Here is a 24,179-nt window from a genome sequence, read left to right on the forward strand (position 1 = left end):
CAGGGTCTCACCTCTCCCCCTGTCTCCTTCTCCAGCCTCATGTCCCACTGCAGACATGCAGGGTCTCACCTCTCCCCCTGTCTCCTTCTCCAGCCTCATGTCATCCTGCAGACATGCACACTCTCCCCTCTCCCCCTGTCCCCTTCCCAGTCTCATGTCCTCCTGCAGACATGAAGAGTCTCACCTCTCCCCCTCTCTCCTCCAGCCACATGTCCTCCTGCAGACATGCAGAGTTTCACCTCTTCCCCTGCCCCCTTCCCAGTCTCATTTCCTCCTGCAGACATACAGAGTATCACCTCGCCCCCTGTCTCCTCCAGACTCATGTCCTCATGCAGACATGCAGGGTCTCACCTCTCCCCCTGTCTCCTTCTCCAGCCTCATGTCCCACTGCAGACATGCAGGGTCTCACCTCTTCCCCTGTCTCCTTCTCCAGCCTCATGTCCCCCTGCAGACATGCAGGGTCTCACCTCTCCCCCTGCCTCCTTCTCCAGCCTCATGTCATCCTGCAGACATGCAGAGTCTCACCTCTCCCCCTGTCTCCTTCTCCAGCCTCATGTCCTCCTGCAGACATGCAGAGTCTCACCTCTTCCCCTGTCTCCTTCTTCAGATTCATGGCCTCCTGCAGACATGAAGAGTCTCACCTCTTCCCCTGTCTCCTTCTTCAGACTCATGGCCTCCTGCAGACATGCAGGGTCTCACCTCTCCCCCTGTCTCCTTCTCCAGCCTCATGTCCCACTGCAGACATGCAGGGTCTCACCTCTCCCCCTGTCTCCTTCTCCAGCCTCATGTCCCCCTGCAGACATGCAGGGTCTCACCTCTCCCCCTGCCTCCTTCTCCAGCCTCATGTCATCACCTCTCCCCCTCTCCCCATCACCTCTCCCCCTGTCTCCTTCTCCAGCCTCATGTTCACCTGCAGCCATGTAGAGTCTTACCTCTCCCCGTCTCCTTCTCCAGCCTCATGTCCTCCTGCAGACATGAAGAGTCTCACCTCTCCCTTGTCTCCTTCTTCAGATTCATGGCCTCCTGCAGACATGCAGGGTCTCACCTCTCCCCCTGCCTCCTTCTCCAGCCTCATGTCCTCCGGAGACATGCAGAGTCTCACCTCTCCCCGACTCCTTCTCCAGCCTCATGTCCTCCACAGACATGCACCGTCTCACCTCTCCCCCTGTCTCCTTCTCCAGCCTCATGTCATCCTGCAGACATGCATAGTCTCTCCTTTCCCCCTGTCTCCTTCTCCAGCCTCATGTCATCCTGCAGACATGCACAGTCTCCCCTTTCCCCCTGTCTCCATCTCCAGGCTCATGTCCTCCTGCAGACATAAAGAGTCTTACCTCTCCCTGTTTCCTTCTCCAGCCTCATGTCCTCCCACAGGCATGCAGAGTCTCACCTCTCCTCCTGTCTCCTCCAGCCTCATGTCCTCCTGCAGACATGCAGGGTCTCACCTCTCCACCTGCCTTCTTCTCCAGGTTCATGTTCACCTGCACACATGCAGAGTCTCACCTCTCCCCATCTCCTTCTCCAGCCTCATGTCCCCATGCAGACATGCAGCGTCTCACCTCTCCCCTGCCTCCTTTTTCAGCCTCATGTCATCCTGCAGACATGCAGGGTCTCACCTCTCCCCCTGTCTCCTTCTCCAGCCTCATGTCCTCCTGCAGACATGAAGAGTCTCACCTCTTCCCCTGTCTCCTTCTTCAGACTCATGGCCTCCTGCAGACATGCAGGGTCTCACCTCTCCCCCTGTCTCCTTCTCCAGCCTCATGTCCCACTGCAGACATGCAGGGTCTCACCTCTCCCCCTGTCTCCTTCTCCAGCCTCATGTCATCCTGCAGACATGCACACTCTCCCCTCTCCCCCTGTCCCCTTCCCAGTCTCATGTCCTCCTGCAGACATGAAGAGTCTCACCTCTCCCCCTCTCTCCTCCAGCCACGTGTCCTCCTGCAGACATGCAGAGTTTCACCTCTTCCCCTGCACCCTTCCCAGTCTCATTTCCTCCTGCAGACATACAGAGTATCACCTCGCCCCCTGTCTCCTCCAGACTCATGTCCTCATGCAGACATGCAGGGTCTCACCTCTCCCCCTGTCTCCTTCTCCAGCCTCATGTCCCACTGCAGACATGCAGGGTCTCACCTCTTCCCCTGTCTCCTTCTCCAGCCTCATGTCCCCTGCAGACATGCAGGGTCTCACCTCTCCCCCTGCCTCCTTCTCCAGCCTCATGTCATCCTGCAGACATGCAGAGTCTCACCTCTCCCCCTGTCTCCTTCTCCATCCTCATGTCCTCCTGCAGACATGCAGAGTCTCACCTCTTCCCCTGTCTCCTTCTTCAGATTCATGGCCTCTTGCAGACATGCAGGGTCTCACCTCTCCCCCTGTCTCCTTCTCCAGCCTCATGTCCCCCTGCAGACATGCAGGGTCTCACCTCTCCCCCTGCCTCCTTCTCCAGCCTCATGTCATTTTGTAGACATGCACAGTCTCCCCTCTCCCCCTGTCTCCTTCTCCAGCCTCATGTCCTCCTGCAGACATGAAGAGTCTCACCTCTTCCCCTGTCTCCTTCTTCAGACTCATGGCCTCCTGCAGACATGCAGGGTCTCACCTCTCCCCCTGTCTCCTTCTCCAGCCTCATGTCCCACTGCAGACATGCAGGGTCTCACCTCTCCCCATGTCTCCTTCTCCAGCCTCATGTCCCCCTGCAGACATGCAGGGTCTCACCTCTCCCCCTGCCTCCTTCTCCAGCCTCATGTCATCACCTCTCCCCCTCTCCCCATCACCTCTCCCCCTGTCTCCTTCTCCAGCCTCATGTTCACCTGCAGCCATGTAGAGTCTTACCTCTCCCCGTCTCCTTCTTAAGCCTCATGTCCTCCTGCAGACATGAAGAGTCTCACCTCTCCCTTGTCTCCTTCTCCAGCCGCATGTCCTCCTGCAGACATGCAGAGTCTCACCTCTCCCCCTGTCTCCTTCTTCAGATTCATGGCCTCCTGCAGATATGCAGGGTCTCCCCTCTCCCCCTGCCTCCTTCTCCAGCCTCATGTCCTCTGGAGACATGCAGAGTCTCACCTCTCCCCGACTCCTTCTCCAGCCTCATGTCCTCCACAGACATGCACCGTCTCACCTCTCCCCCTGTCTCCTTCTCCAGCCTCATGTCATCCTGCAGACATGCATAGTCTCTCCTTTCCCCCTGTCTCCTTCTCCAGCCTCATGTCATCCTGCAGACATGCACAGTCTCCCCTTTCCCCCTGTCTCCATCTCCAGGCTCATGTCCTCCTGCAGACATAAAGAGTCTTACCTCTCCCTGTCTCCTTCTCCAGCCTCATGTCCTCCCACAGGCATGCAGAGTCTCACCTCTCCTCCTGTCTCCTCCAGCCTCATGTCCTCCTGCAGACATGCAGGGTCTCACCTCTCCACCTGCCTACTTCTCCAGGTTCATGTTCACCTGCAGACATGTAGAGTCTTACCTCTCCCCGTCTCCTTCTCCAGCCTCATGTCCCCATGCAGACATGCAGAGTCTCACATCTCCCCTGCCTCCTTCTCCAGCCTCATGTCCTCCTGCAGACATGCAGAGTATCACCTTTCCCCCTGTCTCCTTCTTCAGTCTCATGTCCTCCTGCAGACATGCAGAGTATCACCTCTCCCCCTGTCTCCTCCTGCCTCATGTCCTCATGCAGACATGCAGGGTCTCACCTCTCCACGTGCCTTCTTCTCTAGCCTCATGTTCACCTGCAGACATGTAGAGTCCTACCTCTCCCCTGTCTCCTTCTCCAGCCTCATGTCCTCATGCAGACATGCAGAGTCTCACCTCTCCCCCTGTCTCCTTCTTCAGCCTCATGGCCTCCTGCAGACATGCAGAGTCTCACCTCTTCCCCTGTCCCCTTCCCAGTCTCATGTCCTCCTGCAGACATGCAGAGTCTCACCTCTCCTCCTGTCTCCTCCAGCCTCATATCCTCCTGCAGACATGCAGGGTCTCACCTCTCCACCTGCCTTCTTCTCCAGGCTCATGTTCTCCTGCAGACATGTAGAGTCTTACCTCTCCCCGTCTCCTTCTCCAGCCTCATGTCCCCATGCAGACATGCAGAGTCTCACATCTCCCCTGCCTCCTTCTCCAGCCTCATGTCCTCCTGCAGACATGCAGAGTATCACCTTTCCCCCTGTCTCCTTCTTCAGTCTCATGTCCTCCTGCAGACATGCAGAGTATCACCTCTCCCCCTGTCTCCTCCTGCCTCATGTCCTCATGCAGACATGCAGGGTCTCACCTCTCCACGTGCCTTCTTCTCTAGCCTCATGTTCACCTGCAGACATGTAGAGTCCTACCTCTCCCCTGTCTCCTTCTCCAGCCTCATGTCCTCATGCAGACATGCAGAGTCTCACCTCTCCCCCTGTCTCCTTCTTCAGCCTCATGGCCTCCTGCAGACATGCAGAGTCTCACCTCTTCCCCTGTCCCCTTCCCAGTCTCATGTCCTCCTGCAGACATGCAGAGTCTCACCTCTCCTCCTGTCTCCTCCAGCCTCATATCCTCCTGCAGACATGCAGGGTCTCACCTCTCCACCTGCCTTCTTCTCCAGGCTCATGTTCTCCTGCAGACATGTAGAGTCTTACCTCTCCCCGTCTCCTTCTCCAGCCTCATGTCCTACTGCACACATGCAGAGTCTCACCTCTCCACATCTCCTTCTCCAGCCTCATGTCCCCATGCAGACATGCAGCGTCTCACCTCTCCCCTGCCTCCTTTTTCAGCCTCATGTCATCCTGCAGACATGCAGGGTCTCACCTTTCCCCCTGCCTCCTTCTCCAGCCTCATGTCCTCCGCAGACATGCAGAGTCTCACCTCTCCCCGTCTCCTTCTTCAGATTCATGGCCTCCTGCAGACATGCAGGGTCTCACCTCTCCCCCTGCCTCCTTCTCCAGCCTCATGTCCTCCGCAGACATGCAGAGTCTCACCTCTCCCCGTCTCCTTCTCCAGCCTCATGTCCTTCACAGACATGCAGAGTCTCACCTCTCCCCATGTCTCCTTCTCCAGCCTCATGTCATCCTGCAGACATGCACAGTCTCCCCTTTCCCCCTGTCTCCTACTCCAGCCTCATGTCCTCATGCAGACATGCATAGTCTCCCCTTTCCCCCTGTCTCCTACTCCAGCCTCATGTCATCCTGCAGACATGCACAGTCTCCCCTTTCCCCCTGTCTCCTTCTCCAGCCCCATGTCCTCCTGCAGACATAAAGAGTCTCACCTCTCCCCCTTTCTCCTTCTCCAGCCTCATGTCCTCCTGCAGACATAAAGAGTCTCACCTCTCCCCCTTTCTCCTTCTCCAGCCTCATGTCCTCCTGCAGACATGAAGAGTCTCACCTCTCTTCCTGTCTCCTCCAGCCTCATGTCCTCCTGCAGACATGTAGGGTCTCACCTCTCCACCTGCCTTCTTCTCCAGGCTCATGTTCACCTGCAGACATGTAGAGTCTTACCTCTCCCCGTCTCCTTCTCCAGCCTCATGTCCTCCTGCACACATGCAGGGTCTCACCTCTCCCCCTGCCTCCTTCTCCAGCCTCATGTCATCCTGCAGACATGCACACTCTCCCCTCTCCCCCTGCCTCCAGGCTCATGTTCACCTGCAGACATGTAGAGTCTTACCTCTCCCCGTCTCCTTCTCCAGCCTCATGTCCTCCTGCACACATGCAGGGTCTCACCTCTCCCCCTTTCTCCTTCTCCAGCCTCATGTCCTCCTGCAGACATGTAGGGTCTCACCTCTCCACGTGCCTTCTTCTCTAGCCTCATGTTCACCTGCAGACATGTAGAGTCTTACCGCTCCCGGTCTCCTTCTCCAGCCTCATGTCCTCCTGCAGGCATGCAGAGTCTCACCTCTCCTCCTGTCTCCTCCAGCCTCATGTCCTCCTGCAGACATGTAGGGTCTCACCTCTCCACCTGCCTTCTTCTCCAGGCTCATGTTCACCTGCAGACATGTAGAGTCTTACCTCTCCCCGTCTCCTTCTCCAGCCTCATGTCCTCCTGCACACATGCAGAGTCTCACCTCTCCCTGTCTCCTTCTCCAGCCTCATGTCCTCCTGCAGACATGCAGAATCTCACCTCTCCCCTGCCTCCTTCTCCAGCCTCATGTCCTCCTGCAGACATGGAGAGTATCACCTTCCCCCCTTTCTCCTTCTTCAGTCTCATGTCCTCATGCAGACATGCAGAGTATCACCTCTCCCGGTCTCCTCCAGCCTCATGTCCTCATGCAGACATGCAGGGTCTCACCTCTCCACGTGCCGTCTTCTCTAGCCTCATGTTCACCTGCAGACATGTAGAGTCCTACCTCTCCCCTGTCTCCTTCTCCAGCCTCATGTCCTCATGCAGACATGCAGAGTCTCACCTCTCCCCCTGTCTCCTTCTCCAGCCTCATGTCCTCCTGCAGACATGCATAGTCTCCCCTTTCCCCCTGTCTCCTTCTTCAGCCTCATGGCCTCCTGCAGACATGCAGAGTCTCACCTCTTCCCCTGTCCCCTTCCCAGTCTCATGTCCTCCTGCAGACATGCAGAGTCTCACCTCTCCTCCTGTCTCCTCCAGCCTCATATCCTCCTACAGACATGCAGGGTCTCACCTCTCCACCTGCCTTCTTCTCCAGGCTCATGTTCTCCTGCAGAAATGTAGAGTCTTACCTCTCCCCGTCTCCTTCTCCAGCCTCATGTCCTCCTGCACACATGCAGAGTCTCACCTTTCCCCATCTCCTTCTCCAGCCTCATGTCCCCATGCAGACATGCAGCGTCTCACCTCTCCCCTGCCTCCTTTTTCAGCCTCATGTCATCCTGCAGACATGCAGGGTCTCACCTTTCCCCGTCTCCTTCTCCAGCCTCATGTCCTCCTGCAGACATGCAGAGTCTCACCTCTCCCCCTGTCTCCTCCAGCCTCATGTCCTCCTGCAGACATGCAGGGTCTTGCCTCTCCCTGTCTCCTTCTCCAGCCTCATGTCCTCCTGCAGACATGCAGGGTCTCACCTCTCCCCTGCCTTCTTCTCCAGCCTCATGTCCCACTGCAGACATGCAGGGTCTCACCCCTCCCCCTGTCTCCTTCTCCAGCCTCATGTCCCCCTGCAGATATGCAGGGTCTCGCCTCTCCCCCTGCCTCCTTCTCCAGCCTCATGTCATCCTGCAGACATGCACACTCTCCCCCTGTCTCCTTCTCCAGCCTCATGTCCTCCTGCAGACATGAAGAGTCTAACCTCTCCCCCTTTCTCCTTCTTCAGCCTCATGTCCTCCTGCAGACATGCACAGTCTCACCTCTCCTCCTGTCTCCACCAGCCTCATGTCTTCATGCAGAAATGCAGGGTCTCACCTCTCCACCTGCCTTCTTCTCCAGCCTTATGTTCACCTGCAGCCATGTAGAGTCTTACCTCTCCCCGTCTCCTTCTCCAGCCGCATGTCCTCCTGCAGACATGCAGAGTCTCACCTCTCCCCCTGTCTCCTTCTCCAGCCTCATGTCCTCCGCAGACATGCAGAGTCTCACCTCTCCCCGTCTCCTTCTCCAGCCTCATGTCCTCCGCAGACATGCACAGTCTCCCCTTTCCCCCTGTCTCCTTCTCCAGCCTCATGTCCTCCTGCAGACATGCATAGTCTCCCCTTTCCCCCTGTCTCCTTCTCCAGCCTCATGTCCTCCTGCAGACATGGAGTCTCACCTCTCCCCCTTTCTCCTTCTCCAGCCTCATGTCCTTCTGCAGACATGCAGAGTCTCACCTCTCCCCTGCCTCCTTCTCCAGCCTCATGTCCTCCTGCAGACATGCAGAGTTTCACCTTTCCCCCTGTCTCCTTCTTCAGTCTCATGTCCTCCTGCAGACATGCAGAGTATCACCTCTCCCCCTGTCTCCTCCAGCCTCATGTCCTCATGCAGACATGCAGGGTCTCACCTCTCCACGTGCCTTCTTCTCTAGCCACATGTTCACCTGCAGACATGTAGAGTCCTACCTCTCCCCTGTCTCCTTCTCCAGCCTTATGTCCTCCTGCAGACATGCAGGGTCTCACCTCTCCCCGTCTCCTTATCCAGCCTCATGTTCACCTGCAGACATGCAGGATCTTACCTCTCCCCGTCTCCTTCTCCAGCCTCATGTGCTCCTGCAGACATGCAGAGTCTCACCTCTCCCCATGCCTCCTTCTTCAGCCTCATGTCATCCTGCAGACATGCACAGTCTCCCCTTTCCCCCTGTCTCCTTCTCCAGCCTCAGGCATTTTGGGACGCGGCGATACCTAATGTGTCTGTGATTTTTACTGTTTATTATGTTTTATATCAGTTCTAGAGAAAGGGGGGTGATTAGAATTTTTAATATTTTATTAATGTCTGGTTGATTAATTGCTCAACACATCATCAAACAGCATTTCCAATTGAGCTTGAATGCCGGACCCAAACTCTGAACTTAAAGTGGAACCGTCATTTCAAAAAACTTTTGAGATGTTGTAGGGCTCCTTCCTCTTGTATTCTACAGACTTCCCCGAGATGGCAGTGACTGCTCAGATAGCTGTTACTATGGACATTCCGTCTGCATAAAGAAGACTACGGAACAGGAGACACGCCCCCATCCCCCTCTCTGCACACAGCTGATTACCTCTTGTCTCACTCCTCACAGCTGATTACCTCATGTCTGCAGCAGTCATGTGTCACTGCCCCAGCACTCAGTCATTTGCAGGGAGAAGCCCAAACTAATGTAGTAACCAAACACCTGAACTTCTCTCTCCTCAGCTTTCCCTACACCTGTATATGTATACTGTGTAAACAAATAATCCACACAGAGAGAAACTGCAGCCCCCCTCCCCCCAATACCTCACACAAGGAAATGGCAGGAGAGACTCCAAGCTGTGCCCTTATGTGCTGTGCTGGAGTGTTACTCCAGCGAGAGTCATCCTAAAAAGGAAAGTCCAACAATAAAGTTTCTTTATTCAACTTTCTCATGCACTTCCAGGAGTTTGCTGTGCAGCCATAAACCCGCTGTGCGCTGCATTTGTCCAAGTTCATCGCCTGCTCCAAGATGTCAGCACTTGATTTAATATTGAATTGTCACAAAAAATAAACACAAAAATACATTTGCACTCCACTGGGCGTAGGCCAATGATTGAAATGGGGTTTGCAAAAAAAAAAAAAAGGAAAAATAGCATAAAAATTGTGACAAATTGGTAAAACAAGAATATTTATCTACCTAAAAATCCAACAATGATAAGACAATGGAGCAGAAAAGCACCAAAAAATAATCGCCACTGTGCTCCTTACTTAAAGCGTAACTGGAAAGTTACTGACAAAAATAGTTTTGGCACAGCTGGAGAGAGACTTTGATCATTCCAATCATACCTTCTTAGCCTGAGATATGGCCTATCTATTATATTTTCTTATTAAATCATATTCAGCTATTCCTGAAGTAGGTGGGCACTTCCTGGCTGTGACATCTGCATAGGGCACTGAGGCCAGAGCACTGAGGGCATTTGTATGAATAAGGACAGCTTGTTTGTTCTTGGCCGAGCGGAAGCTTGTGACATCACTCAATGTCCTATTTTCTTGTACTCCTTGCCTACAGCCCCTCCCAACAAGCCACCTAACGTCTCTAGCTGTTCTATATGGTTTCCCATGGCCACCACACATCACGGAAAATGGAGATTAGCCTGTGGGACAAGGTAAAACATCTTCTAGCACCTATGGATAGCTAATAAGAGTAAATTAGAAATTGCTTATTTTTGCTTAGTGAAGAGTTAGACAAATGTTTTATACTTTACATTAGTACTTTAAGATAAATGTGGCCCCATGTTTATTAGAGTTAGAGTGCTGCACTTTAGTGTAATTTTATGCTAATGAAGCTCAAGTGCCCCGAATGCATTACCAGAGACTCTCTCTCTAGATTTTGGCCCGGAGCACTTCGCCAGCAGTTCACTTCTGCCAGAAATCTCACTGCAGCACAGAATATTAGGCAGGTTTTAAACTCAAAATAAATGCTAATATGGTTTCTCTACTTTGTGAGTTCTCTGAAGTCTTAGAAGATGTGATTTGTGAAGGAAACATTTCTCACATTCAATACATGAAAATAGCTTCTACTCTGTGTGAATTCTCTGGTGTTCATCAAGAGAGGATTTCTGAGCAAAACACTTTCCACATTTTGAACATGAAAATGTCTTATACCCTGTGTGAGTTCTTAGATGTCTTAGTAATTCTGACTTCTGAATAAAACATTTCCCACATTCAGAGCATGAAAATGGCTTCTCTCCAGTGTGAGTTTTTAGATGTCTTAGTAATTCTGATTTTGAGGTAAAACATTTCCCACACTCCGTACATGAAAATGGTTTCTCTCCTGTGTGAGTTCTCTGATGTCTTAGTATTTCTGATTTCTGAGTAAAACATTTTCCACATTCTGAACATGAAAATGGCTTCTCTCCTGTGTGAGTTCTCTGGTGCCGAAGAAGAGCTGAATTGTCACTGAAACATTTTCCACATTCATTACACAAAAATGGCTTCTCCCCTGTGTGAATTCTCTGGTGTTGAACAAGATTTGATCTCTGAGTAAAACATTTCCCACACTCAGTACATGAAAATGGCTTCTCTCCTGTGTGACTTCTCTGATGATCAACGAGATAAGATTTCCTGGCAAAACATTTTCCACATTCTAGACATGGAAATGGCTTCTCGCCAGTGTGAGTTATTTGATGTCTTAGTAAATCTGATTTCTGAGTAAAACATTTAGTACATTTAGGACATGAATATGGCTTCTCTCCTGTGTGACTACTCTGGTGTACAATTAGACTTGATTTCAGGGTAAAACGCTTCTCACATTTCGGACATGAAAACTGCCCCTTATCTCCATGATTTCCCTCCTCTGTGGAAAGATGTGACTGATTATCTTCTACTTCACCACAAGGAGATGAGCGTTGATGTCCATGGGAACCTCTTGTACTTTTATATCCTAAAAAATACAGTCAAGAAATGTACATGTAATATTCCATGAACTACGTTTATTGAAGGTTGTAGACAATTTTAGGCTGTTTTTCAACTGTTCTGAAAACAGAGTGTGCTCTTCAAAAAGGGGTCGTGGCCCATACGCCAGAAAATTCTATATTCTGGTGCAGCAAATCTGGCCAACTAATAAGAGGTGGAAAGTACAACTCACCATTCTTCTACTGCACCACAGCAACCAACAATATCATCCTACATATCAGAGGTCGCATTAACACTTGTACAAGCGGCATTCATATTAAAGCGCATAGACTATAGGGACATTGAGGACGGAAAAGACTGCTGGTGCAACACGTGACATCTCCTCAAAACACTTTCCCTGGTGAGAGGAGACCGAGGAGTCTCGTTTTTAATATGGAGTCCACTGCTGACCTGTGTTACTAAAGCTTATTATTCTGAACATATTTGGGTGATCTTCACTGCATCCAATAACATTCCTCCGAGCCTCATAGTAGCCCAACATGCGGAGAAAGACTGATCCGACCAACTGGAGGAGGAGACCAGAGACAGATGAGCCGGTGTCTATGTCATCTCCATCTCCTCCCCTGGATGTGACCTCTCCCTGCAATGTATAAGGGAAGAATAACCCACAAGATACATGAAAGGCTCTTACCCTCCTCTGTCACTGATGAGGGGATTTCCTCTCCGCTCCTCCTTCCACCACAACTTTCCTGGAAAGATCCAACATGAAGGACCTGAGAAAACAAGGAAATGTCTCCAGAGATTCTCTTATATCCAAGTGATGGACAGAAACCTCCAGAACCAGGAACTAAGGGGAATAATCTCCTGCAGGAGGAGACAGGATCAAATCTAGAAACTAGGTGTTACTTTCCACAGGAACTAACAATATCAACCCACAGATCAGAGGTCGCATTAATGCCTGTACAAGCGTTATGTTTATTAAAACACATTGGGGCAAATTTACTTACCCGGTCCATTCGCGTTCCAGCGGCGGCTTCTCCGCTCTGGATTCGGGTCCGGCCGGGATTTAATAAGGTAGTTCTTCCGCCGTCCACCAGGTGGCGCTGCTGCGCTGAAAGTAAACTCATCGCGCCGGAATGCACCGAGCTGGACCAGGTGAAGGTAAGCGGTCCTTATGCGACACATTTTCGGTTTTTAAATGCGGCGGTTTTTCCGAATACGTCGGGTTTTCGTTCGGCCACGCCCCCCGATTTCCGTCGCGCGCATGCCAGCGCCGATGCGCCACAATCCGATCGCGTGCGCCAAAATCCCGGGGCAATTTAAGTACAAGCGGCGCAAAACGGAAATATTCGGGTAACACGTCGGGAAAACGCGAATCGGGCCCTTAATAAATGACCCCCATTGACTTTTTCCTGTACCAAAGGGGCATTGAGGACAGAAACTACTGTTCTAACACCTGGCATCTCCTCAAAGAGGAGACTGAGGAGCTTTGGTTTTCCTATGGAGTCTGCGGTTGACCTAATCTGAATGTTATGAATTACCTAAAGCAACGTACCTCCTGCTGTCAACGTTTTAGGGCTGCACAGGTAGGAGGCCAAGGCTGTGCCAGGGGAAGTGTGGCCTTTTCATCAACCGCACTCAGGAGAGATCAACCTGGGCCTGGGGCACTGCCACCATCAGACGGACAATTGTGGGAGTGCAGTGCCAGGGCCCACCCACTAGGGCCTGATCTGCAGTCCGAATCCCATCCTGATCAGAGCCGTACAAGGGAAGCACCAATACATAAAAAATAAACTATACACACACACAGCTCCTTTTCTCCCTCGGATTCCTCAGAAGTAGTGTAGTGTACGCCAGTAAATAGGTATCCAGCACACACTGCCCTCCCAAATTATATAGGTAGCCCAGAAAAAACTGCCATCCAGTTAGATAGGTAGCCCAGCACACACTGCTATCATAATTTCTATCATAATTTAAGTCAAATTCGTACAAAAAGAAGTCGGTAATTTCTTGTTTTTGTTGGACTTATGGAAGAAAATCCAACTACAAGATAAGGATATTTGCAAGAAAAAGCCTGGATCTCCCCAATCCATTTGGCTGTGGTTTTGGCAGTCTTCAGATGGACCAGATTACCCCAAGAGATGGAAGGAATCCTTGATTAGATGGGACCGTTGTACCGAAAAGTCCCAAAGGGGGAATGTGTGCCAGACCTTTTTCTTTTTTCCTCATGCTTTTAAAAATCTCTTAGAAAGAAAAACGCTTGGGGCAGATACATTTATACTTTTATAGTACGAAGTCTAAGTCCTTTGTGTTATTAATTTTCAAAGAAGTTCAATATGGAGACCATGTTGGTTGAGGCAGAAGATCTTCATGAATTTTTAAAAAAACCCAAGAATTCATAAGATGTTCTCAAATAGATATGAGATGTTATTCCGTTCCTGCTTTTTAATAGGGTGGAGATGACTGGACCGGACAGACTCTCTCTCTTTAGGATTGAGCTCTCCACCTGATTTGCAAGAAACAACCTGGACCATGGGACACTAGGTCTAGATTCTGAGAAATAATTAGGTAATCCCCATTCAACTTTTGTAGCAGAATAGGAATGGGGGCATGAAGATTATAGAAGCTGTTGGATTTTTCAAAAGGGTCCTAGGGGTACCAGCAAATGAAGGAGAGGCATGAAGAAGGCCCTTAGGCCAGGTCTGAGTAAGTGCTTCTACTCCGTTCAGGATATCTATATAATGTAGAGAACAAAACGCTGGTAACATTTCCATTAAGGGCAAATCCCCAGGTCTTCACCAGAAGGGAAAAATCTTTGGGTCAAGTCTCTATTTTCCTTATTTTATTTTGACTTCACTTAGGAAAATCCGCTTTCTCGTTCAGCATTCCTTTCACGTGTACTGCGGAAAGGGAAAGAATGTTCTTCTCTGCCCATTTGGAAGATTTGTTTTGATACCCTGATCAGATTTGCACTTCTGCCCCCCCCCCCCCCCCCATTGCTCGCTTTCTTGACCACTGACAGTTCCCTTATGTTGGGGAGGCTTCTGCCATTTTTTTTTCCCAGGTGCCCTGAGCCAGATTGGTTTCTAAAGGACTTTTGTCCCATACTCGTAGAAAGAAAGACTGTAGGGGTCTGGTGTGATCGTGTGCTGGAACTCTGTGACTTCTGCCATCACTTTTGTGAAAATTCTTGGTGCTATAGTGAGTCCAAATGGGAGAACCTGAAATTGCAAATGTTGTATGTGGTTCTCCAGTAGTACCACTAATGTCACGGGTGCCCCATGCGACCCATATCTCAGTGTCCCGTGTGGCCCTCCGTGTAGGCTACAGTGTGACTTACTCCTGAGTGCTCCCACAGCGTCTCCCATGGCTCAGCACGCACGTCCCCACCTCCTAGGGCACGCCTGTGCCAGCTATGTAAAATTTACAGGGCCGGCGCTGGTCACCTGGTACTTAATAAATAATCAGCCTCTTCCCTTATGCCCTGTCGGATCTTTGTGCCTCTGAGAAAGCTTTGTTCCTGATGCCCTGTGCTTGTGTTCTGAATTCCCGTTGTGTCCCTTACTACGCTCCTTTGCTGTCTGCCCTAACCTTCCGCTACGTCCCCGACTCTGATCCTGTGCTGCCTGTCCCCGACTACAATTCTGCTCAACGTCTCTGTACTTCATCTTGGCCACACCGGGGACAAAGTCACGTCTGTGGAGCGACCTGGTGGTAACACACTGCAACAAGTCCAACCTGCTTTGCTGCAGGATCTGGTGAAAACCGGGTACCGTTTAGACTCCGCTCCCAGGTATCGGCTTACATCATCATCTGCGGTGGTACAGAGAGTCCACTACCCCTGACAACTAGTCTGAGGAATCTCTGTGAAATTCAGCACTTGGTAATATATGCTCTATATGCTTCACATTGTTTCTTGTCCCTAGAGAGACGGGAAATCCTTTCAGTCAGTGCCATTATGGAGGTGCATGGAAAAAAGAAGTCGACCTCTGCCATAGACCCTCCACCCACTGCTGCTGGAGAAGGTAAGTAGCTTCATTACATCCATCTATAGAGGATTCACCTACCTGATGATCCAGTGGGACGTTCTCCTCCGGCTCATCTTTAACAACATGGAAATAAAGAGGACTGGGACATCTCTCTGGATCCTGCGGATAATCTTGGGAATCTTCAGGATTTCTCTGACTGGATCCATCTATAGGAAATATACACAGTGACTGATACATTGTCTATATGTGATGATGAGATGATGGAGGAGGTGACCTCACTCCTGCTCTGTCCTCTATAATCAGGAAGGTCTCCTCTTACCTGGTGATGTGAGGGGCTGGTGGTCCTCCATCATGATGTCCTTGTACTGGTCCTTGTGTCCTTCTATATACTCCCACTCCTCCATGGAGAAATAGACAGTGACGTCCTGACACCTTATAGGAACCTGACACCCACAATGACACAGTCATCACCCAGACACCTCCCTTGTGTTATTGTACAATGTCCCAGCATTCCCGGCAGCGCTCACCTCTCCGCTCAGCAGCTCAGTGATCCTGGAGGTAAGTTCTAGGATCTTCTGCTCATGTATCAGTGAATGAGGTGGAGGCTCGGTGATGGGGCTCTGGGTCCATCCTCCTGACACACGGGGGGTCACACACTCACCAGACGACTTCTTCACTACTGTGTAATCCTGTGTATGGGGAGACACTGATCACTACATAGATCCTAAGAATCCTTCACCTCTCCAGTCATTTCCCGCTGTTATTCCTAGAGATAAGAGCCGTGTCCTGGGAGACTCTCACCTCTCCGGTTATCAAGGAGATCATCTCCAGGGTGAGCTCCAGGATCCTGGCCGCCATCTGCTCTCTGTCCTTCTCCCGGATCCCTGGTGGATCATTGATGGAAAGGATCATCTTTAGGAGAAACCTCTGGGAGTCCTGGATCTATAGAACCTGAGGAAACATGACAAGAACTAAGAGCAAACTCTATATGAAGCAATTGTGTCCATGACATGTGTGATGTGCCAGATGGGGATTCTCCAGACACTGGAGGGGAGGTCACTGGACTGAGGGAGGAGTGATGGCGCTGGACTGTGCCGCTCCTCACTGATAGCACATACTGGACCCCACATGGAGGGACCTGGAGCATGCCGGGAGTTGTAGTCCCTCCATATAGTGTGTGCGCTCCTGGAGCATGCTGGGAGTTGTAGTCCCTCCATATAGTGTGTGCCCTCCTGGTGCATGCTGGGAGTTGTAGTCCCTCCATATAGTGTGTGTGTGTGCTCCTGGAGCATGCTGGGAGTTGTAGTCCCTCCATATAGTGTGTGTGCTCCTGGAGCATGCTGGGAGTTGTAGTCCCTCCATATAGTGTGTGTGCTCCTGGAGCATGCTGGGAGTTGTAGTCCCTCCATATAGTGTGTGCGCTCCTGGAGCATGCTGGGAGTTCTAGTCCCTCCATACAGTGTGTGTGCTCCTGGAGCATGCTGGGAGTTGTAGTCCCTCCTCTGGTCACTTACCTCTTCTCTCCTCAGTGCAGGACACTCTATCTCACACAGGTCCTGCTGCTCACTATCCACTAGTCATGTGACCCGGGAGTGTGATGTCACTGAGGGGCGGGGTCTCAGGAGAGGACGGAAAGCAGAGAAGTGGTGGATGAAGGGCCTGTGATGGTGTCATAGATCATGTGATCAGTGTAGGCGGGGAGCTGATGAGGGGGAGGAGTCTGTGCTGATCAGTGTAAACCTTAGAGATGAGATCAAAATTCTGATGTTTATGTCGCCCCTTTTATTTGGGGGCTGGGGGCTACAAGTAATATCTCTCTGACCTGTGTGTACAATGGGACCTGGAGCCTTCGCAGCAGAGAATGTAATAGAGTAAGTCAGCGCCTCTGTATTACAGGGAGGATCTCTTCCTGGGACTCACCTATGTGATCTGGGTAGCAGCCATGTTAGGGTTAATGTCCTAATCTCACAATCTGAGGTACATAGACAGTTACCACATAGGATGGTAACAACAATTGTGGGGGAGATTTACTTACCCGTCCGACTGAGTTCACCCAAAGTGCGCCCGATATCATTCCTGTGTCGCTTCCCCGCTCAGATCCGAATCAGTTAGATCGTCCAATGGCCCGCCCCCCGATTTCTGTCGCCTGAAATCAGCGCAGCTGCGCCCAAAAAAAACGATTGCATGCGACACAATCCCAGCACAGACAAGTGTTAAATACCTGCCACAGCCGTGCAATTCCAGTCCAATGAAAGTGCATCAGCAGATGCAGGTCCTGACTAAGCTAGAACTATGTACTATCTAGCTACAGGCTACCAATGCAACCATAGGTGGCCATCGGAAGCCTAACCTACCACTACCCTATGCCTCCCTATAAACTGACTAGTTTCTGTAAGTATATGCATGACACAGAGCAGACTGCTGGCTCTTTGTGAGGGAGATAAAGAGGAGCAAGTGACCGTCTATAATCACATGTCATCCACACTCACTCACTGACCATAGGTAGGTATATATTCTGGTGTAATGATCTATTTCTTCTATGCCACTTGACTTAGACTCGGGGCAATTCGGCGCAAACCGGAAACATTCGGGAAACCCGACGAAAGTGTGGCGTTCGGAACCTTAGGAAATAAGCCCCAGAGTCTCACTTCTCCCCGTCTCCTTCTCCAGCCTCATGTCCACCTGCAGACATGCAAAGTCTCACCTTTCCCCCTGTCTCCTTCTCCAGCCTCATGTCCTCCTGCAGACATGCAGAGTCTCACCTCTCCCTGTCTCCTTCTCCAGCCTCATGTCCTCCTGCAGACATGAAGAGTCTCACCTCTCCCCCTGTCTCCTTCTCCAGCCTCATGTCATCCTGCAGACATGCACAGTCTCCCCTTTCCCCCTGTCTCCTTCTCCAGCCTCATGTCCTCCTGCAGACATGCAGGGTCTCACCTCTCCTCCGGTCTCCTTCTCCAGCCTCATGGCCTCCTGCAGACATGCAGGGTCTCACCTCTCCCCCTGTCTCCTTCTCCAGCCTCATGTCCTCCTGCAGACATGCAGAGTCTCACCTCTCCCCCTGTCTCCTTCTCCAGCCTCATGTCCTCCTGCAGACATGCAGGGTCTCTCCTCTCCCCCTGTCTCCTTCTCCAGCCTCATGTCCTCCTGCAGACATGCAGAGTCTCACCTCTCCCTGTCTCCTTCTCCAGCCTCATGTCCTCCTGCAGACATGAAGTCTCACCTCTCCCCCTGTCTCCTTCTCCAGCCTCATGTCATCCTGCAGACATGCACAGTCTCCCCTTTCCCCCTGTCTCCTTCTCCAGCCTCATGTCCTCCTGCAGACATGCAGGGTCTCACCTCTCCTCCGGTCTCCTTCTCCAGCCTCATGGCCTCCTGCAGACATGCAGGGTCTCACCTCTCCCCCTGTCTCCTTCTCCAGCCTCATGTCCTCCTGCAGACATGCAGGGTCTCTCCTCTCCCCCTGTCTCCTTCTCCAGCCTCATGTGCTCCTGCAGACATGCAGAGTCTCACCTCTCCCCCTGTCTCCTTCTCCAGCCTCATGTCCTCCTGCAGACATGCAGGGTGTCACCTCTCCCCCTGTCTCCTTCTCCAGCCTCATGTGCTCCTGCAGACATGCAGAGTCTCACCTCTCCCCCTGTCTCCTTCTACAGCCTCATGTCCTCCTGCAGACATGCAGAGTCTCACCTCTCCCCCTGTCTCCTTCTCCAGCCTCATGTCCTCCTGCAGACATGCAGGGTCTCACCTCTCCCCCTGTCTCCTTCTCCAGCCTCATGTCATACTGCAGACATGCAGGGTCTCACCTCTCCCCCTGTCTCCTTCTCCAGCCTCATGTCCTCCTGCAGACATGCAGAGTCTCACCTCTCCTCCGGTCTCCTTCTCCAGCCTCATGTGCTCCTGCAGACATGCAGAGTCTCACCTCTCCCCCTGTCTCCTTCTCCAGCCTCATGTCCTCCTGCAGACATGCAGAGTCTCACCTCTCCCCCTGTCTCCTTCTCCAGCCTCATGTCCTCCTGCAGACATGCAGAGTCTCACCTCTCCCCCTGTCTCCTTCTCCAGCCTCATGTCCTCCTGCAGACATGCAGAGTCTCACCTCTACTCCGGTCTCCTTCTCCAGCCTCATGTCCTCCTGTAGACATGCAGAGTCTCACCTCTTCCCCTGTCTCCACCAGCGTCATGTCCTCCTGCAGACATGCAGAGTCTCACCTCTCCCCCTGTCTCCTCCAGCGTCATGTCCTCCAGCAGACATGCAGAGTCTCACCTCTCCCCTGTCTCCTTCTCCAGCCTCATGTCCTCCTGCACACATGCAGAGTCTCACCTCTCCCCTGTCTCCTTCTCCAGCCTCATGTGCTCCTGCAGACATGCACAGTCTCCCCTCTCCCCCTGTCTCCTTCTCCAGCCTCATGTGACCCTGCAGACATGCAGAGTCTCACCTCTCCCATGTCTCCTTCTCCAGCCTCATGGCCTCCTGCAGACCGTATTTACAAAACAACCACTGCATGAAGCTATGGGGTTTCTGAGGTAATGCAGCAGGGGTAACAGGCTAATCACACTATAAATTAGCAGCATTGGCAAATCTCTACATTCTCCCTGTGGTAACATTTTTATGTCACGTCAGAGACAACATAAAATCATGGTATACACTCAACATTACAAATGACAATTAACAATACAATAGTCTTTCATTTACAGAGGCACAACAGGTTAATAGGTATACATGCCAGCGAGAGCGAAAATGGGTAACATATTCACGAAGGTGGACACTGCACTAGCCCAAGCATTGTATAAATGAGTCTGAGTAATGAATCTGGGGTCCCTCAGACCATCGTATATCAGATTAGGTAGGGAGTCTGATTTTCTCTACTCTCCGTACCTCTCTCTGGGGTAAACTAGTATGTCCCGTGCCTAAACTAGGATTGTCTGTCTCTCTGCTGGAGAGCTAGAACAGGGCTCATACACAAAGACAGATTCGGGAATAAATTCTGGAATTTGAGGATTTTTGGGTCTCTCTGAAGACGAAGATAACAGTGATTTGGAAACTTTAGGTGCCACAGTCCAATCACTCTCAGTAGTATCATGAAGCTCAGGTGGAATGTTTGCCATGGGCTGAGGAGAATCGCAGGCTGAACAATCATTGGCGTTATACACTCACCGGCCACTTTATTAGGTACACCATGCTAGTAACTGGTTGGACCCCCTTTTGCCTTCAGAACTGCCTCAATTCTCCGTGGCATAGATACAACAAGGTGCTGGAAGCTCCTCAGAGATTTTGGTCCATATTGACATGATGGCATCACACAGTTGCCGCAGATTTGTCGGCTGCACATCCATGATGCGAATCTTCCGTTCCACCACATCCCAAAGATGCTCTATTGGATTGAGATCTGGTGACTGTGGAGCCATTTGTGTCCAGTGACCTCATTGTCATGTTCCAGAAACCAGTCTGAGATGATTCCAGCTTTATGACATGGCGCATTATCCTGCTGAAAGTAGCCATCAGATGTTACAGGGTACATTGTGCTCATAAAGGGATGGACATGGTCACCAACAATACTCAGGTAGGCTGTGGCGTTGCAACGATGCTCAATTGGTACCAAGGGGCAGTGGCATAACTAGAAGAGGCTGGGCCCCATGACGAACTTCTGCATGGGGCCCCCCTTCCCCTTAGGGTGAATTCACACGGCGCACGGGACAGGAGGAGGGGGTGAGCGTTGTATGGCGCACAGCGCCGTACTACGGGAATAGATAGGACATGTCCTATCTTTTCCCAGGGTACGGAACGGTATGGTACACACTTGTACACACATACATGTTTTATACCCACACATTTATGTAGACACGTACAGCATATACACACATACAGTATATACAGACATGCTGCATACACATAAAACAAATACACATACGTACAGTATATACAGCATAAACACAGCACATACACTCACACAGCACATTCATACACTCACAGTGCACACACACCATATACACTCACAGCGCACCCACCACTTTCACACACTCACAGGGCGCACACACCATACACAAATGGCTTATGCACTCACACAGCACATACACAGCTCATACACCATATGAACTCACACGGCACATACACCATATACACTCACACAGCACATACACAGCTCATACACCACATACACTCACACAGCACATACACAGCTCATACACCACATACACTCACACAGCACATACACAGCTCATACACCACATACACTCACACAGCACATACACAGCTCATACACCACATACACTCACATAGCACATACACACACTCACAGTGCACCCACCACATTCACACACTCACAGGGCGCACACACCATACACAAACGGCATATACACTCACACAGCTCATACACCATATACACTCACACAGCACATACACAGCTCATACACTACACTCACACAGCACATACATACAAACGGCATATTCATACACTCACACAGCATATACACTCACAGGGCACACACACACAATATACACAACAAAGCACATGCACTCACAGGGCCCACACACACCATATACACAACACAGCACATGCACTCACACACACAGCACATCCACACACACACAGTACATACATAGAGGGACTTACATCGGAGGACCGAGGGAGCGGAGGATCAGTTAGGAGCAGAGGACCGGAGGAGCGGGCCGGAGCGTGCTCCGGAGTGCAGGAGGCTGTCAGCGGTGTTGGGAGAGCACGGAGAGCTGGGGGAAGAGCGGCCCGGTCAGCGTTGTAATCGGGCAGGAGGGAGAGTGGCCGGCTGTGCTGCTGGCCAGTGGGGGAGGACCACTGGCGAGCACGAATGAAGAAGTGCCGATGCAGCCGATGCATGACAGGGGGGGCCCGGGCCGCGACAGCCAGAGGCATTAATGACAGCCCCGGCCCAGCCCTCCCCCTTCTGATGGGCCCGGTCTCAATGGCGACCGCTGCAACCGCGGTAAGTACGCCACTGCCAAGGGGCCCAAAGAGTGCCAAGAAAATATTCCCTACACCATGGCACCACCACCACCAGCCTGAACCATTGATACAAGGCAGGATGGATCCATGCTTTCATGTTGTTGACGCCAAATTCTGACCCTACCATCTGAATGTCGCAGCAGAAATCGAGACTCATCAGACCAGGCAACGTTTTGCCAATCTTCTACTGTCCAATTTCGATGAGCTTGTGCAAATTGTAGCCTCAGTTTCCTGTTCTTAGCTGAAAGGAGTGGCACCCGGTGTGGTCTTCTGCTGCTGTAGCCCATCTACCTCAAAGTTGGACGTACTGTGCGTTCAGAGATGCTCTTCTGCCTACCTTGGTTGTAACGGGTGGTGATTTGAGTCACTGTTGCCTTTCTATCAGCTCGAACCAGTCTGCCCATTCTCCTCTGACCTCTGGCATCAACAAGGCATTTCCGCCCACAGAACTGCCGCTCACTGGATGTTTTTTCTTTTTCGGACCATTCTCTGTAAATCCTAGATATGGTTGTGCGTGAAAATCCCAGTAGATCAGCAGTTTCTGAAATACTCAGACCAGCCCTTCTGGCACCAACAACCATGCCACGTTCAAAGGCATCAAATCACCTTTCTTCCCCATACTGATGCTCAGTTTGAACTGCAGGAGATTGTCTTGACCATGTCCACATGCCTAAATGCACTGAGTTGCCGCCATGTGATTGGCTGATTAGAAATTAAGTGTTTATGAGCAGTTGGACAGGTGTACCTAATGAAGTGGCCGGTGAGTGTATGTGCCATCATTCTGAGGGATGGACAACAAACGATTTCTGATCCTTCCAACCCATCCTCTTACCTTGTAAACGGGTATGCCAGGCAACTGATCCACCAGTGTAAAGAGTTCACTTTAGGAGTATAGCAGACAAGGGACACAACAGCGCTCATAGGGTGATGACGTTTGGTTCAGGGTATAGGACGTGATTAGACAGTCGCTTAACTGGATGAGTTGTGCTTTAACATAAGGCACAACTCTCGTGTTGGCATATAGGGTCTTATTGGGGTCGAGGTGCACCGGCGTCTTTGGGATATCCAGGCACGAGATGCTAGATCGGCTGGAGTCAGAGAATAGGTACAGAGGAGAGCAGAGGGCGCACGACAAGACTGGGTAATGGTTCCGAATAGGTTTTCCTTTTTATTTAAATCATCAAAGGTACACAGAGGAAACACAATGCGTTTCAGGGAACTGTGGTCCCCTTTTTCAAGTGGATGAATGATCAATCGCTGGACTGATACATGGACGATCCAGTGTGTGTGTGTGTCTATGTATCACTCCAGCAATTGATCATTCATCCACTTGAAAAAGGGGACCACAGTTCCCCAAAACGCATTGTGTTTCCTCTGTGTACCTTTGATGATTTAAATAAAAAAGAGTTTACTTTGCAATCGATCAGCCAGCTTATGTTTTGCAGATGCTCCCAAATTTCATAACAGAACGCGGTTTCCAGGGCTCAACTCTTGGTATCTTAATTGAAGATCATATCTCCTTTATTTTCCTTCATTCACTTTGGCTGCATTGGCCTCAGCCAATTGATACTCGCTCTAAAGTGTCGTTGTCTACTTGGACGATATCCTGGTGTTCTCTACAGACCTTGAATCCCATCAGGACCAAGTTCTCAGGTGCCTAAGGGACAATCACCCAAATGGCAAGCTTGAGAAGTGTGAGTTCCACCAAAAGAGTCTTCCATTCCTTGGGTACATCATCTCCGACAAGGGACTGCAGATGGATCCAACAAAGTTGTCTTCGGTACTTCAGTGACTTCGCCCAGTAGGAATCGAGCTATCCAGAGATTCCTGGGCTTCACTAACTACTACCCGCAGTTCATTCTGCATTTTTCCTCCCTCGTGTCTCCCATTGTGGCGCTGACCAAGAAGAACTCCAACCCTAAGCTGTGGCCTCGGTCGGCTGAAAAATCTTTCTCCAAGTCGAAGTTTGCCTTGGCCTCTGCTCCTGTCCTCAACCGGCCTGATACTGAGAAACCGTTCCTGTTAGAGGTGTACGCCTCCTCGGTTGGTGCTGGAGCAGTTCTCGCCCAGAAAGGGCCTAAGGGTCAAACTCTTATGTGCTGCTTTTTTCTAAAACCTTTTCAGCTGCAGAGAGGAATTACTCCATAGGTGATCGAATTTGGTATAGCAGGAGTGGTACTTGTCACGGTCAGCGCACACGGAATTCTCACATGCACAGAATATTAGGTGAAGGATTTTTATTCGGTATCTCGGGTACACAACGCGTTTCGGAGCCTAATATGACTCCTTTATCAAGTGGGTAGATACTGCAGCGCGGGTGAACAGCTGGTTACCCGAACCAACTTTTCA

At 51.1% G+C, this 24,179-nt stretch overlaps 2 protein-coding genes across 2 annotated transcripts in view; one reads left to right on the forward strand and one right to left on the reverse strand.

Annotated features, from left to right (window-relative positions):
• Nucleotides 1-15,544, reverse strand: part of LOC140119743 (uncharacterized) — a 33,032-nt gene extending 17,488 nt beyond the window's left edge. The window contains exons 1-4 of the mRNA XM_072139098.1: nucleotides 15,177-15,544; nucleotides 14,938-15,066; nucleotides 11,562-11,643; nucleotides 10,037-10,898 (exon numbers count right to left, since the gene is read on the reverse strand). Coding sequence (XP_071995199.1) covers nucleotides 10,037-10,898; nucleotides 11,562-11,643; nucleotides 14,938-15,066; nucleotides 15,177-15,263 — 1,160 coding nt within the window. The 5' untranslated portion in view covers nucleotides 15,264-15,544. The remainder of the gene's footprint in view (nucleotides 1-10,036; nucleotides 10,899-11,561; nucleotides 11,644-14,937; nucleotides 15,067-15,176) is intronic.
• Nucleotides 1-24,179, forward strand: part of LOC140116870 (uncharacterized) — a 401,113-nt gene that overhangs the window by 98,238 nt on the left and 278,696 nt on the right.

This window comes from Engystomops pustulosus, chromosome 2 (genome assembly GCF_040894005.1).
Source record: "Engystomops pustulosus chromosome 2, aEngPut4.maternal, whole genome shotgun sequence".
Taxonomy (NCBI): domain Eukaryota; kingdom Metazoa; phylum Chordata; class Amphibia; order Anura; family Leptodactylidae; genus Engystomops; species Engystomops pustulosus.